Here is a 15,419-nt window from a genome sequence, read left to right as displayed (position 1 = left end):
CAAGACCAACGGCATGAGGTTCAACAAGAACAAGTGCCGGCTCTTACACTTTGGCCGCAACAACCCCATGCAGCTCTACAGGCTGGGGGAAGAGTGGTTAGAAAGCGACCCAGCAGAAAGAGACCTGGGGGTGCTGATCGACAGCCGGCTAAACATGAGCCAGCAGTGTGCCCAGGTGGCCAAGAAGGCCAATGGCATCCTGGCCTCTATTAGGAATAATGTAGCCAGCTGGTCTAGGGAAGTGATCATCCCTCTCTACTCGGCACTGGTGAGGCCGCATCTTGAGTACTGTGTTCAGTTCTGGGCCCTGCACTTCAAGAAAGATGTTGAGGTGTTGGAGCGAGTCCAGAGGAGGGCGACCAAGCTGGTGAAGGGTCTGGAGGGTCTGACCTACGAGGAACGGCTGAGGGAGCTGGGGTTGTTTAGCCTGGAGAAGAGGAGGCTCAGAGGTGACCTTTTTGCAAATTGAAATCAAAAAAAAAGAACTATTTTTAAAACATTCTAACTTTCCTGACTTGTGGAAACTCAACATACGATGAAGAATTAGCTAAAAGTGACAGCAGCTTTTCTGAACTGTACTAATTAAGTTTCTACAGTAGAAGTCCTGGACTGTGTGGCAACATGAAACGTTTTCTAAGTAACTGCTACAACACACTGCAGATAATGTTATCAGAAATAATTTGCTGGTATAACTAAGTTACCCTTAACTTGATTAAAACAAGCTTAAAGAAAATACCACAGCATGCAGCTATAGCAAATAATGGAATACAACCGTGCCACTTTTCAACAAAATGTACTATAGAATAAAGATCAAGAATGTTAATGTAGCATGAAGAACGTAGCACAGAAAACAACACTTACTACACCAAATGACACCTCCTGGTGTAAAGGATCATGAGTTAAGAATTGGAGAGGAGCTGAGGGAGGCAATGTTGCTGGATGGGCTGAGGGAGGGTATGTAAAACCTCCTACAGGAAGATGTTCTCCAAGCAGTTCTACTTCATTTTCTATTCTTTGAAGTGGCTAAAAAAAAAAAAAAAAAAGAGAGAGGCTTTGTTGCAATACTACAGATGCAATTTTTCCCCAATAAAGAACTGCAATCCCAGCTGTATATTCTGAGCTGCCGTGGTCAATTTTATAGGGTTTAAAAAAAAATTACAGATATAATTGTACTCAGTTTCACATAGTAACTCAGTGAACAATTCCTGTGTCATTAACACTACCAAAAAGCAAAGACAACACTACACATTTGATATAAATTCACCTTTTCCAGCTAGCCATGCTTATAGACCAGGAATTTATGCGATCTAGCAAATATAGGAGTGGCTGTAATTTCCTGTGTCTTGCATTTTTCAGGACAAATATTTGCTCTCCTTCTTGCCAGGCTGCTCTCACTGTACAACTATGCGAGAGAAAAAAATAAACAACCATAGACAAGAACTGAAATTGTGCCAGAAAATGTGAAAATTGGAGAGGAAACATGGCGATTCCAGTGGATTAAACTGCTAATGATATTCAGTAATCAAGCAGATGCTTTCCTAGAAGGGTCAAGCAAGCAGTCCTACTAAGAACACACAGTCCAGAGGTTTCAGAAACATGAGATTCCAGTTCATCATTGTAATCTAGCCAACTGTAATATATCAATCAGGCCCAAAAGTGCTCAAGAAATAACCAGGAATTGTCATTGTTTCATTAATACACCTTTCTGTTCCTGACACTGAATTCCACCATTTCAAGAAATTCAGCTAAGAAAGCCACCTTGTGGAACCAAAGGAATATTCTGTTTCCCTGTTACGCAGAGCAAACTTTAAACACAAGGTATTCTTAAACCACTAAGATACAAACTTTTTGCCAGAGCTGAAAGTTGACAGGCAAGCCTAGTCAACAACCTAAATAAGCAACCCAAGCTATAACCCAAGCCCATACATTTTCTAAAGGAGTCTTATAAAGATTACCACTCAAAACCGTATCTTCCCAGCTGTTCTCCCGTCATCATAACAAAGTAATTATAACCCTATCCTCATCTGAGACATGGTATGGAGAAGCCTCAGCAGTGTTTTTAAGTAACAATGAAGCTGTTTTCTATTTCTGCATTAGTGAAATACTGGCATCTTCTAGTCACGGGGGCAAACAAATGGACACAAGCATACAGATAACCCCACAGTAAGAGCTGTAGGTGAGAACTGAAAATTAATTTCCCCTCAAATCCAAAACAGGGTCACATTTTCCCATGTTTACATAGTTTGTATCACTAAGCCAAGTGTGCTTAAGCAGAAGGCATCAATAACTTTCATAAGTTTAAAAAAAAAAAAAAAAAAAAAAGGGAAAAGGGAGACTGTAGGAAATATGTTCTAGGAAAAGCACTAGTCACTTAAAAATTAGCTGAGAAATAATACAAAAGCAGCATAAAATGAATGCAACATTCTGTGCTTTCTTCTCTCTGCTAAGCTATTCTCTGAGACCACTGCTGCACTACACATCCTCCTCTGGATTGTCTTCTGCTTCCTGGGAAAGAAATACCTGAAGGAATAGTTGGTGAAGCAAACATACATCTTTTTGACAGAAGTAAAGGCCTATGGAGAAACAGCACAAACAACAGCTGATGAAATCTGAAAGGAAGCATGGTGAACTTTAAAATTATTTTTTCATCTTCACACTAAGTGGTTACAGACTTGCTAAGGAAGCATAAATGCAAAAACCTACTACTTTAAACAAAATCCTTCTGTTTCCTCAATCAGGTATCAGCACTATTTGCCTATCCAGCCCCACCAATTCTATGGAGACGGGGGTAAGAAGCATTACTTACCGACCGTGACTGCTGTGCTTGGAACGGAACGAACTGTCCTGGAGGAGGCAAGTGAGGAGGGTGGTGTGGAGAGATATGAGGAGGATGCAAAAGGAATGGGTCACTAGAAATGAGGGGTGGAAATGCTGCATATGGTACAGGTAGATGCTGGACTGAGCACGCCTGAAGCATCTGAAATAAAATGAGAACAATATATTTTTGTCTCTAGCACAAACATTCCCTATAGAACATTCTATATTTATTACAGAAAGATATCATTCAAACAAAGCAGTTCTCTTGCCTCCTTGGAAAAGCCTCCAAAACCACACATAAATAGTAACTTATTCAAACACACGCAGAACAGTGATTAGTACAGAACAGGCTCTAGAAGTATCATAGTGTGACATCTGCTAGGTGCAAAGTATCTCCCTTATCATGAGGTCAGTGGGAGTTAGGGTTTTCAATACTCCAGGATTAGACCAACTCCTAAGTGATGAGCAGATACATTTATCCTAGTTAATTTTATTTTTCCCACATATTACCTTCAAAACAACATGCCAAAGCAACGGCCTTGCAACCACTTTAAGCTCTAGATGGAGCTGATGGTGTCCCAGCTGTCAGACTGTGCCTTAAAACATCTGTTGCCTCATATACTAAGAATAATTCATAAGCTCTGCTCAGTTCTGCACTTTGAGGGGAGCCTCATGCTCTGAAGGAGGCTCCCTAAGTGACAGCTACTGTGAGAAATAGCCCTTTTTCTCTCTTCTTTGAAATTCCTCATACAAAAGCAACTTTGGGCACTCACGTTTGAACACTAAAGTGATGACAGCACTGCAGGAGAGCCGGAATGTGCCTTGTGGAAGTGCTCAGTTTTACTTCCAACTCTAGATATGGAGAAGCAAGAAAACCTGCATTCTCTTCTTCTTGCTCTTTGATCCATCCTAAGAATGCCAGGCATTTGTGTTACATTTTTGACAATTAAAAGAGCAGTTAATAAGATATTTGTTATCAAATCTTTTGAAGAAAAAGGACCCAGTTCTGATCTCTCACTTTTTTTTAAGTCATGTCACACAACATATATTGTGCATACCGACTACAATGGCATAAAATGGTAGAGATCTAGTTTAAAATCAGATTACACCAGTGCAGGTGGAACTACCACCTCAATTTACTGTGATCAGGACCAAACATAAATCTTTACATGCACTGAAACAGTAGCAGATTAATTTGATCTGACTACTGTTTTTTCTTAAATGCTGACTATTCTTCACCCTCAGCTACCACATCATTTTTCTAAGAAAGAAATACAACAGGCATGTGTTTCTATTGTTAAAATACATTTTAATGGTATTTTACTAAATTGAAAACTGTTCTCTGAAATAGCTGAAGATAAATTTGCAGGTAGAACATCACACAGTGTTCTTTAAAACAGGAGGTGCTTTGGGGAACATACTAAAATAGGTTTCATCCCAAGATTCTGTATGGTAAAGATTACCATAGCTCTAATATATACTTGGAACAATCTGTGCTATGCCCATGCCACTTTTTAAGTTACAGCAAATGAGGCTGCATTATCTTTGAAGTGGAAAGAAATGAAAACTACCTGCTTATTCATTCAGGCTTTTGGAAAACTTCTGCTGTTTGAACATATGCTTCCAAGAAGTTTTAAAACTGATCTGATGAAGATATTTCATAAGTGACTATTGTGAAAGTAACAAAAGGATACTGGGAAGTTCACAGATGAAGCTGGTGAGAAAGCTGACATGCCGGAGGGCAGGGCTACCTTTCAGATGTACTTTTATAGGCTGGAGAAACTGGCTGACAGGAACCGTGTGAAGTTCAAAAGCAAATGTGAAGTCTGGCACTGGGCGAGAATAACTCCATGGAGTGGGACATTCTGAGACTGACTGGCTGGTGAGCAGATTTGCAGAGAAAAAAAAGTTGGGTTCTGGTGGACATGTCAAATAGGAGTACACAAGAACCATAGCATAATCCTGCAGCCAGAAAGGTCTACTGCATGCTGGGCTGCATTACTAAGAATGTAACTAATGAGTCTAGTGAAGTGATGAAGTGATTCCACTCCTCTTTGGAACTCGTGAAACTGTATCTCAAGTGCCGTGTCCAGTTTTGGCCTCCCCAGTGCCAAAGACAGACACTGACATACTGAAACAAGTCCACTGAAAGACAATATGATGATGAGGAGCTTGGAGCACACTGCATAAAGGAAGAGGCCGTGGAACTGGCTTTGCTCTGCCTTAAAAAGAGAAAACTAAGCAAAGACCTTACCACTGTCTTTAGCTACTTCATGAGAGTGGACAGGCAGAACCTGACTCTTCTTTGAGGGGGCAAAGTGAAAGGACAAGGACCAATGGGACCAAGCTGCAGCAAAGAAAATTCAATCAGATACACAGAAGAAATTCTTCACCTCAAGGATAGTCAAACACTGGAGAGGAGGCTTAGAGAGGTTGTGAAATCTCCACCCTTGGAAACTGGTATTGCTCTTAGCAGATGACCACCAGATGACCTCCAGAGCCCCCTCCTAACTTACATTATTCCTCAATTCTGTGACATAATAGAAGAAAGCATGAAGTCTGCCTGCTGACATTACATAAAAGGGACTTTAGTTCTTTATATTCACTTGTACTGCATCCATTCTCTCAACACACTTGATTAACTGTTGTACATTCAGTCCAAACAACCTGGTTATAGAGCTTTACTCCTGTATATATTTAAAGGACATCTGCATTGTTGAATTATAAAACATTTTATGAATTGCACAGATAATATACCTGTTCAAAGCAGAGGGTAAGATTATTAGTATCTGTTGCTTGGATTTTCCTACGCCCCAATATAGTTTTAGCTTTTTCTCTGTTTTTTTCTTAGGACATATGGCTTTCTTGCCCTGTTGAATTTACTATGCAAGTATTGTTCCAATCTCTGTGTACCCAGTCTGAGATTGCTTTATTCCACTAGTAACACCACTAAATAGAAGGAAAAAGTTGTCTCTCATCCTACCTCAGGGATACACACTGACTCATGTAATAGATTTTCACCAATTTGAAAGCTAAGGGGAAATATTGCCCACAAATATTCCAGACTGGCCAGCAGCATGCTGCAGACCTTGCTGTCTCATGGGATAAATGGCACCTGGACAAGATAAATGCAGATCACCCTCACTCTTCAAAGAGCAGCTTAAAGAAATAGGTGGTCACATCAAAGGTTTTGTTTCAGTGTCATAGGCTTGTTCATGCCCTTAGGCCACAGAATGTGCAACAGGAAAAGTTAAGTTACACAGTGCTGGCAAATGCACAGCTGACAGAGACCAACGTTTATACCAACGTTATAAACAGTTACTGGACACTATATGTAGTTTTTACATATGATATTACAGATTTATACTAGAAAAAGGAGGGGGGAAAAAAAGCTGTGACCCTTCCAGCAGGTTCTGCAACCTTCATCTGTACAGATGAAACTTCTTGGGGTACACTTGTTCAGTTCTAGTGCCTGTTAGCACTTAATGATAAAATTTCTACAGAACAGTAGCATCAGAATGCTGTGACCTGGAAAGCGGTATCTCCAAGCTGATAGATAACAATTTCTGAGAAAACAGTTCAAATTCTTTCAAATTTAAAGCTGTCAAATTAGCCAGTCAAGGTACTTTATTTTACTCCCAGAAAGGCACAGAGAGACATCATTATTAAAGAATATTTTGATTTATTTTATGAGAGCATTTTGAGACAGCAGAGCCCTTCCCAGCTTTTAGTGACCTTTCAGGATCTTATTACTTCTTAGATGAAAATGGACTTTGGAGTATCAGATCTTTTTGTATATAACCAATCCCTGAACAAGGTCTCTACTAAGCAGTATTTTTTTCTAGGTGAGCTGCGTAATAAAAGCCTTTGAAACCTTCCTCTTACTATCTGAAAGTAAGCAGAATACCTGCTGATAAGAAGTCAGTTCATAAACCAGCATTTCATTTGAGTTAAAAACCATCAGGACTCTATACTACAAACAGTCATATGCTATAAGACGGTAGGGTAATACCATATGCTTACCAGCTCTAAGGCCACTGCAATTTACCACAGGGAAAAAAAAAAAAAGGTTATTTCCAACACAGTTAAAGCCACACAGACTCTGAAGCTCCAAGGTGCCATTCCTATGTCTAAGATTGAAGCTGGTGTAATTACAGAGACCCACTTACTGGGGGAGGCACACTGCAAACCGGAAGATGCTGACCACTGAAAACCACTGAGCACCCTGGGACCTGCTGTGTGCTGCAGGCTGGGATGTGCTGGCCTGTGCAAAGTGGTATCCCATGTGGAGCCACTGTTGTCACTGTGTATGAGACAGGAACTGTGCCCTGATGGATCTGCAGCCAAAGGAAAAAAATATTAATAGTTTACTGTAAACTCTTAACAGTGTTGTACAGCATGATGAGTAAGATAACAAGCTTTTACCTACATATCAGGAAAAAAAATACTCACAATGAAGGTGTAAAAGGAGGCACATGCTTGTAGTTGCTGTTCATTAAAATGTTATTCTCAATGTAATATTACTTATCGATTACCAGTTTCTGGGCAAGGCCAAGAGGGATCTCTCAGCTTAAAATGTTAAAACTTCCAAGGCACCTTAGAGTCACTCAGAAGCATCTCAGACTCTATTAAGCCTGCCCCCTTGCCCCCACACACATTCTAAAGTTAGTCCTTACAAAATAAGAAGGCAGTAACTTCCACATAAAAACTCATCTGTAAGCAGCTAAAGAATCTTCTCAACTCTGAAGGGACTGATTCAGTAATCATTCAGAGACTTGTATCTTTAAAGAACCAGAAAATTGTGTAGATTTTCTTCCTTTCAAAGAGACTAATCTCTTGATTCACTCTCAGACCAACACTCAAGCTGTCTCCTGACCTAAACGTAACAGAAAAGCTAAACAGAAAGCTGAAAAGGAAAAGTAAACGACTATGAGGCAGCAGACCTTAAGCATCTACATTTATGTTAGGAAACAGACCCATGGAACCCAATTTTCTAGCTAGTGATATTCCCTAGAATTTAATCATCAAACTAAGATCCAAAGGTATTCTGGACCTACAAACCACTTGTTTTTTTTTGTTTTTAGAACACTAAACAAGAAATCTCTGATGTTCTAATAAAACTGAAAAGGCTTCAGTGTCAGGGAAAACGGATTAATAAAAAGTAATTATTTCAAGGAAGCTCCCTCTTTCTTCATGATCTGCTAAAATGGAACATGCTCGCTTAAAATGGAACAAGCAAGAACAGCTCATTAGGACAGTGAGAATGAGTAAAGACAGGTAACTACTGAACTGGTAGTGTACAGCCAGACACACGAGGCCAGAACAGAACACTGATCACTGAACAGAACTTAAAATCTCAACCTGTATATCACTAATGACAGAAACCAGTCTCAGGAGAGACACTGAATTTTATCCAGTTCTGGCTCAGGTACAAAAGTTGGGCACACAGTGCAATGCTGGGTGTGATTCCGAAGCGTCTACTGCTCAGAGTAATAATAAAAAACGACTTATGTCAAAATGGTTATGTCCTTGAAGTATAAAATATCCCCATGGAAGACCTCAGTTGGTCTGGAAACACTGACATCTGATCATAGATAGTCCTTGGAAGGTAGAGGCAGTGGGAAGGAACAACTGTTTATCCAGGCTTGTCATGATGTAATCTTGCAACACAAAGCAAGAACACGATTTGAATTTTTGAGATGCTGCAGCAGTTAAATTGTTCATCAAAACATAAGGTTGTCAGAAGGCTAGAATGCCATTAACTTCTACCCTTGCACTTGGGCCCAAATGCAAATACTTCCCTACTGAGAACTGCTCTGCACACATAATACAACATGCCAGTGGTATGCAGCTGCACTGAATGCAAACCAGTTTTTAAGCAGGGATGTTAGAGAGGTATTCTATGCATGTGCAGTTTGAGAAGTGGACATCCAGATACCTAGTCATGAACTGGGAAACAGAACTGGTTATCAACTAATGCACTTGCACGACAGCCTGCTGATTTAACAAACAAAACCAATAAAGGTTACCTCAATAAGACAACTCCTTTTACCAGTCCTCAATTACAGAATTCTTAATCAACTGCTGTCACAGAGAGGAATTATTTACTTTCTGGACCAACCACATATCTCATTTTTTCATGTCATTTAAGGAGGAGTTGATAAGGCTTGGATGGCTAATTTGGCTATGTGACAATACTGTCGTAAGTTCTGTTGTCATGTAGGCCACTAATTATAGGCATTGTGAATTCTACTTCTAAATAATGTATTTTAACCATTTAAAGACTTCTAAGCTAAGAAGAGGTATTTCACATGAAATAGTTCTTAATTATCGTAGCACATCAGTGCAACTAACAAGAACTGACAGGTTAGAGTAGTAGGCGACTGTCTTCTGAGAGGCACAGAGGCTCCCATTTGCCAACTTGATGCACTCTCTACACAGGTGTGCTGCTTACTGGGAGCTCTCATCAGGGATGTCACTGAGACTACCGAGACTAGTACAGCCCACTGATTATTACCTGCTGCTGTCATCTCACGTGGGCATCAGTGACGCAGCCTGGAGCAGCATGAGGCATATCAAGAAGCACTACAGAGTCCTGAGAACAGTGGTAAAGGACTCTGGAGTGCAGGTAGTTTTTTCATCAATCCTCCCAGTCAAAGGGAAGGGGTTTGAAAGCACCAGTCAAATCGGGCAAATCAACAAATGGTTACAGGACTGGTGCCACGACCAGGGGTTTGGCTACTTAAGACCATGGGACTTGCTTTAAGAAACCTGGTCTACTGGTGGCCAATGGGGTCCATCTGTCAAAGAAGGGGAAGACCATCTTCAGTCACAGGCTTGCCAAGCTGGTGAAGAGGGCTTTAAACTGAAGTTGCCAGGTTAAGGGAACCTCAGTCCATCCCAGTCCTGTCAGTTTGATGCGAGGGCCAGCAACAGATGCCCAGAGCCTGGAAAAGGATCACAGGTCACCAGGACAGTGCCTGAAGAACTGCACAAAGGAATTCCAGTCAGTAAGTCAGCTTCATTAGGGGCACAATTTAAATGCATCTGTGCAAATGGGGAATAAACAAGAGGAGCTAGAGACCTGCATGTGCCTGGAGGGCTATGATCTTATTGGCATCACGGAGATGTGGTGGGATGGCTCCTATGACCACAGTGTTGGAATGGAAGGATACAGGTTCTTTAGGAAAGACAGGCAGGGTAGACGAGGAGGGAGTGTTGCACTCTATGTCAATGACCAGCTGGAGTGCATGGAGCTTTGCCTGGGGATGGAGGAAGAGCTGACCAAGAGCTTAGCAGCCAGGATCAAAGGGAGGGCAGGAACAGGTGACATTGTACTGGGGGTCTTCTACATGCTACCTGACCAGGAAGACTGAGCAGATGAGGCCCTCTATGACAGACAGGTGTACCCTCACATTCACAAGTCCTGGTCTGAATGTGGGACTTCAACCACCCTGATATCTGTTGGAGGGACAACACAACAGGACACAAGCAATCCAGGAGGTTCCTGAAGAAGGATAACTTCTTTCTCCAAGTGACAGAGGAGCCAACGAGGAGAGGTGCCATGCTTGACTTTGTTCTCACCAATAAGGAGGGGCTGGTGGGAAACGTGAAGTTCAAGGGCAGCCTTGGTTGCAGTGACTATGAAATGGTAGAGTTCAATATCCTCAGGGCAGCGAGGAGGATGCACAGGAAGTTCACTACCCTGGACTTCAGGAGAGCAGACTTTTGCCTCTTTGGGGACCTGCTTGGTGAAGTACCATGGGATAAAGCCATGGAGGAAAGAGGGGCCAAAGAAAGCTGGTTAATATTCAAGGATCATCTCCTCTAAGCTCAGGAGCGATGCATCTCAACAAAGAGGAAGCTGGGCAAAACCACCAGGAGGCCTGCATGGATGAACAAGGAGCTCTTGGACAAACTCAGACACAAAAAGGAAGCCTACAGAGCACCCTCTGTAGGAAGCAAGGGCAGATAGCCTGGAAGGGATACAGAGAAATTGTCCGAGGAGACAGGGATTGAGGTTAGGAAAGCTAAAGCCCTGATAGAATTAAATCTGGCCAGGGATGTCAGGGGCAACAAGAAAAGCTTCTATAGGTATGTCAGTGATAAAAGGAAGACTGGGGAAAATGTGAGCCCTCTCCAGAGGGAAACAGGAGACCTGGTTACCTGGGACATGGAGAAGGCTGAGGTACTCCATGACCTTTTTGCCTTAGTCTTCACCAGCAAGTGCTCAAGCCACACCACCCAAGTCACAGAAAGCAAAGGCAGGGACTAGGAGAATGAAGAACCACCCACTGTAGGAGAAGATCAGGTTTGAGACCATCTAAGGAACCTGAAGGTACAAAGTCCATGGGACATGATGAGGTGCATCTGTGGGTGCTCAGGGAACTGGCAGATGAAGTTGCTAAGCCAATATCCATCATTTTTGAAAAGTCGTGGCAGTCTGGTGAAGTTCCCACTGACTGGTAAAAGGGAAACATAACCCTCATTTTTAGAAACAGAAAAAAGGAAGATCTGGGGAACTACAGGCCAGTCAGTCTCACCTCTATGCCCAGCAAGATCACGGAGCAGATCCTCCTGGAAAGTATACTAAGGCACATGGAAAATAAGGAGGTGACTGGTGACAGCCAACACAGCTTCATCATGGTCAGGCAAATTGTGCCTGACAAATCTGGTGACCTTCTACAACGGGGTTACAGTGTTGGTGATACGAGAAGAGCGACTGACGTCATCTACCTGGACTAGTGCAAAGCATTTGACACTGTCCTGCACAACATCCTTTTGTCTAAATTGGAGAGACATGGACTTGATGGATGGACCACTTCGTGGATAAGGAATTGGATGGATGGTTGCACTCAAAGAGTTATGGTCAATGGCTTGATGTCCAAGTGGAGACCAGTGAGGAGTGACATTCCTCAGTGGTCTGTACTGGGACTAGTGCTCTTTAATATCTTTGTGGTGACATGAACAGTGGGATTGAGTGTGCCCTCAGCCAAGTTTGCTAATGACACCAAGCTGTGTGGTGCAGTCGACACACTGGAGGGAAGGAGGAATGCCATCAAGAGGGACCTTGACAGGCTTGAGAGGTGGGCCCATGTGAACAGCATGAAGTTCAATAAGACCAAGTGCAAGGTCCTGCACCTGGGTCAGAGCCATCCCAAGTACAAAAACAGCCTGGGCAGAGAATGGATTGAGAGCAGCCCTGAGGAGAAGGACTTAGGGGTGATGGTTGACAAGAAGCTCAACAGGAGCTGGCAATGTGCGCCTGCACACCCGAAACCCAACCGCATCCTGGGCCGCATCGAAAGAAGCGTGACCAGCAGGACAAGGGAGGTGATTCTGCCCCTCTACTCCGCTCTTGTGAGACCCCACCTTATGTACTGCATTCAGCTCTGGGGCCCCCAACATAAGAAGGACAAGGACCTGTTGGAGTGACTCCAGAGGATGGCCACGAAGATGATGAGAAGGCTGGAGCACCTCTCCTATGAAGACAGGCTGAGAGAGGTGGGGCTGTTCAGCCTGGAGAAGAGAAGGCTTCGGGGAGACGTTATAGCAGCCTTCCAGTACCTGAAGGAGGCCTACAAGAAAGCTGGAGAGGGATTTCTACACGGGCATGTAGTGACAGGATGAGGGGTAACGGTTTTAAACTGAAAGAGGGTAGATTTAGATTAGATCTTAGGAAGAAATTCTTTACTGTGAGGGTGGTGAGACACTGGAACAGGTTGCCCAGAGATGTTGTGGATGCCCCCTCTCTAGAAGTGTTCAAGGCCAGGTTGGATGAGGCTCTGAGCAACCTGGTGTAGTGGAAAGGTGTCCCTGCCCATTGCAGGGGGTTGGAACTAGATGATCTTTAAGGTCCCTTCCAACCCAAACCATTCTATGATTCTATGATTTATCACATCAAATTAATTTCAGAAGGAAAATAATTGCATTTCAAAAGATTCAGCCAGAGGCCTACAGAACTATGCCAATGCATGCATTGACAAATTGTTAAATATCATTTTTTATTAAAAGTCTGGGATTTCTTTTCTTTTTTTTTCTTCACTGCCTACTGCAGTACTCCATACACCGATAATATTCAACAGGAAAAATGCTCTGTAAGAGGGCAAACAGAATTTAGTGTTATGTGACTTTCATTGCCAACTACTTTGGGGAGGAGAGAGATCTTCAAGATTTGGGAAAAACAAAAAAAACTAAACATATCTTCAACACCCTTCTGTTTGTACTCTAGAACTCTTACCTGATCATGAATGTCAACCATCACTGCATTCTGCTGTGGTGGGTGAGCAGCTGGGTGCAACATACGAGGAGATACATTCGGTGGGTGAAAGGCTCGGGTCTCTTCTATTGCTTGCTGCTGTCCATAGGAGAGATGGTGATAGTTTTCATCCTGGCTAATGGAATTATGTCTAGACAAACGATCTCTCCTTATTCTCTGACGTCGAACAGGAGGACTGGAAATGCATGAAAAAATTTAGAGATTACATAAATTACACAAACCCTTCTTAATAACTAGAACTACAAGAGAATCAAGTATCAAGAAATTTTTTACACTGGAGAATTTTACTAGAACAGGTTTATTAGATTGGAATGAAACTTCTTACTGACAAAACTGCTAAAAGCCTTAAGAAATGACACTTTTTTCACCATAAGTGTACTGAATCGAGCATAGCTTAATCCTATAAAGAAAACCAGGAGAAGTCTTAGGTAAATATTACCCTGTTAAAAAAATGGCACTTGGATTGCCAAGACAAGTGTTCAAAAGTCAAGATAGCAAACTTCAATAGATTTCTGTGCATTTATTCTAGGCAAAAATCCTTAATTACATGATCACAGATCTCCCCAGGGTCCTTGCTCCAACCAGGCCACGGAACGGCTGCTCATTTAGCGACAGCAGACAAAGCAGTAGACTCCTCTGAAGATATAAATGAATTCTTCAGCTCTCACATGTTCACTACGTAACTGAGTGCCTCACAGAATTCTCTCCAGAAAATCCCAGGAAATTGTGACTGTGGTAATCTTTTTTTTTTTTTTTTTTCAGAGTGGGAACTGTTGTGTAGACTGATTTAGAGCAGAGCATCCACTTCTTTTGAGCCACTGATCTACAGGCAGAGGATTTGATGATGTGTTCTTACATAATTGTGGGTACGTTCTGAGCAGACCTGCTACTATCTGGAGCCAAGACTTCTGTAAATCAGAGATCAGCGGCTCAGGTTCAACACTCAGAAAATGATGCACACACAAGTAACAAACTCACTATTAAAAGTTTTGATCAAGTCACTTCTCATTTATTTGGATGGGGAAAGAACTGAAAGCAGAAAACCATCCCCCCGTACTTTCAATATGTCTTCCAGTCTCCACAACACATAAATTACAGGTCCCAGAGGCAATAGCAAATTAAAGCTACATAGGACAAAATGGTTTTCCACTTATGGAACAGGCTGAAGAACCAATCTGCAGAGAAGAGACAAGACGGGTCTGTGACCATTAGAATATGTCCTCTCCAACAATACATGGAAGAGAACTTAAGATTCCTCACTCTCACTATTCCCATTGCTATTGCCAGGTTTATTTGATAAAAATCAAACAAACCTGAAAACTGTTGGCAAATCCCAGACATTCCTCAAGTTGAGTTGAACTTTTGTGCAGCATGGAACAGACATACTCTGGGGAAAGGCGAGCATACTACCAGCTATTCAGATGCTACTGTGAATATATGATACAATTTCCCAAGCCACTACTTTTCTGCCCTACTTCACAGGGTTGTTATGCCATTATTGCCTTTCTTAGAACTTAAATGCTAACTCATGACAGGTCAGACAGAAGGCATAATGTCCGATTGTAACACAACATTCTTAAAACGAAACAAAACAAAAAGCACAGCCTTCTTTTATCTTTACAAATTACCATGTCAGAACACAGAAGCTGTGTTTTATTCTAAGCACTGAGAACCTAAATTTACAGTCTTAATACTGTATTTGTCTTAATTCCAGCCTCCTTTCTCTGAGTTTCTGTTGCACTCTCCATCTCTGTATTACTAGTATGATACACCTGTTACATTCTCGTTAGATAAAACTGGTGTATATGATTTCTAACCACAGAGCTACTAATGCAGAAGATGTTCTGGTTTTTGGAGTACTAAGGTTGCTTTAAAGTTGCTATTTCCTGCTACGCAACAGAAATGCTCCAAATAGTAAAATGACTATGCAAGGATTTTTGTTTGGAAGAGCTGCAGGAATAGAGCAAAGTTACAAAAGACAGCTCCAATGATTTGGAAGAAGTTGTACAGAAATTCTCTAACTGCCACCAGCACTTAGACAAGGTAGCTTCTCATAAAACCAGTCTTACCCGTCTTTGTTAAAAGGTCTGGTTATACTTTTTTATGAACCCAGAATTATGAAAAAGCACAGCCAGAAAAAGCTGGTAAAACTTCTGGAGTGTTTTTTTTTAAATGAATGGAGTATCATTCTCTGGAAAAAGGAAAAATTGATTTTTTTCTATGCAGAGGTTTAAAGAAACTATATTTTACATTCAGCAAAATTAAGAGCATCCAGATGCACAGTTCTACATGCTTCCTGAATTATTGGAAATTACTTCAGAAG

The 15,419-nt window shown here is 41.8% G+C and overlaps 1 protein-coding gene across 5 annotated transcripts in view; it reads right to left on the bottom strand.

Annotated features, from left to right (window-relative positions):
* The window catches only part of RNF38 (ring finger protein 38), a 124,141-nt gene that overhangs the window by 16,415 nt on the left and 92,307 nt on the right, over window positions 1-15,419 (bottom strand). For all 5 annotated transcript variants that reach the window (XM_068423537.1, XM_068423540.1, XM_068423542.1 and 2 more), the window contains 4 exons: window positions 13,058-13,271; window positions 6,987-7,154; window positions 2,807-2,977; window positions 862-1,023 (listed from right to left, as the gene is read on the bottom strand). In XM_068423537.1, the coding sequence (XP_068279638.1) occupies window positions 862-1,023; window positions 2,807-2,977; window positions 6,987-7,154; window positions 13,058-13,271 (715 nt within the window). The remainder of the gene's footprint in view (window positions 1-861; window positions 1,024-2,806; window positions 2,978-6,986; window positions 7,155-13,057; window positions 13,272-15,419) is intronic.

This window comes from Nyctibius grandis, chromosome Z (genome assembly GCF_013368605.1).
Source record: "Nyctibius grandis isolate bNycGra1 chromosome Z, bNycGra1.pri, whole genome shotgun sequence".
Lineage (NCBI taxonomy): Eukaryota > Metazoa > Chordata > Aves > Nyctibiiformes > Nyctibiidae > Nyctibius > Nyctibius grandis.
This window is presented reverse-complemented; position numbering and strand designations above follow the sequence as displayed.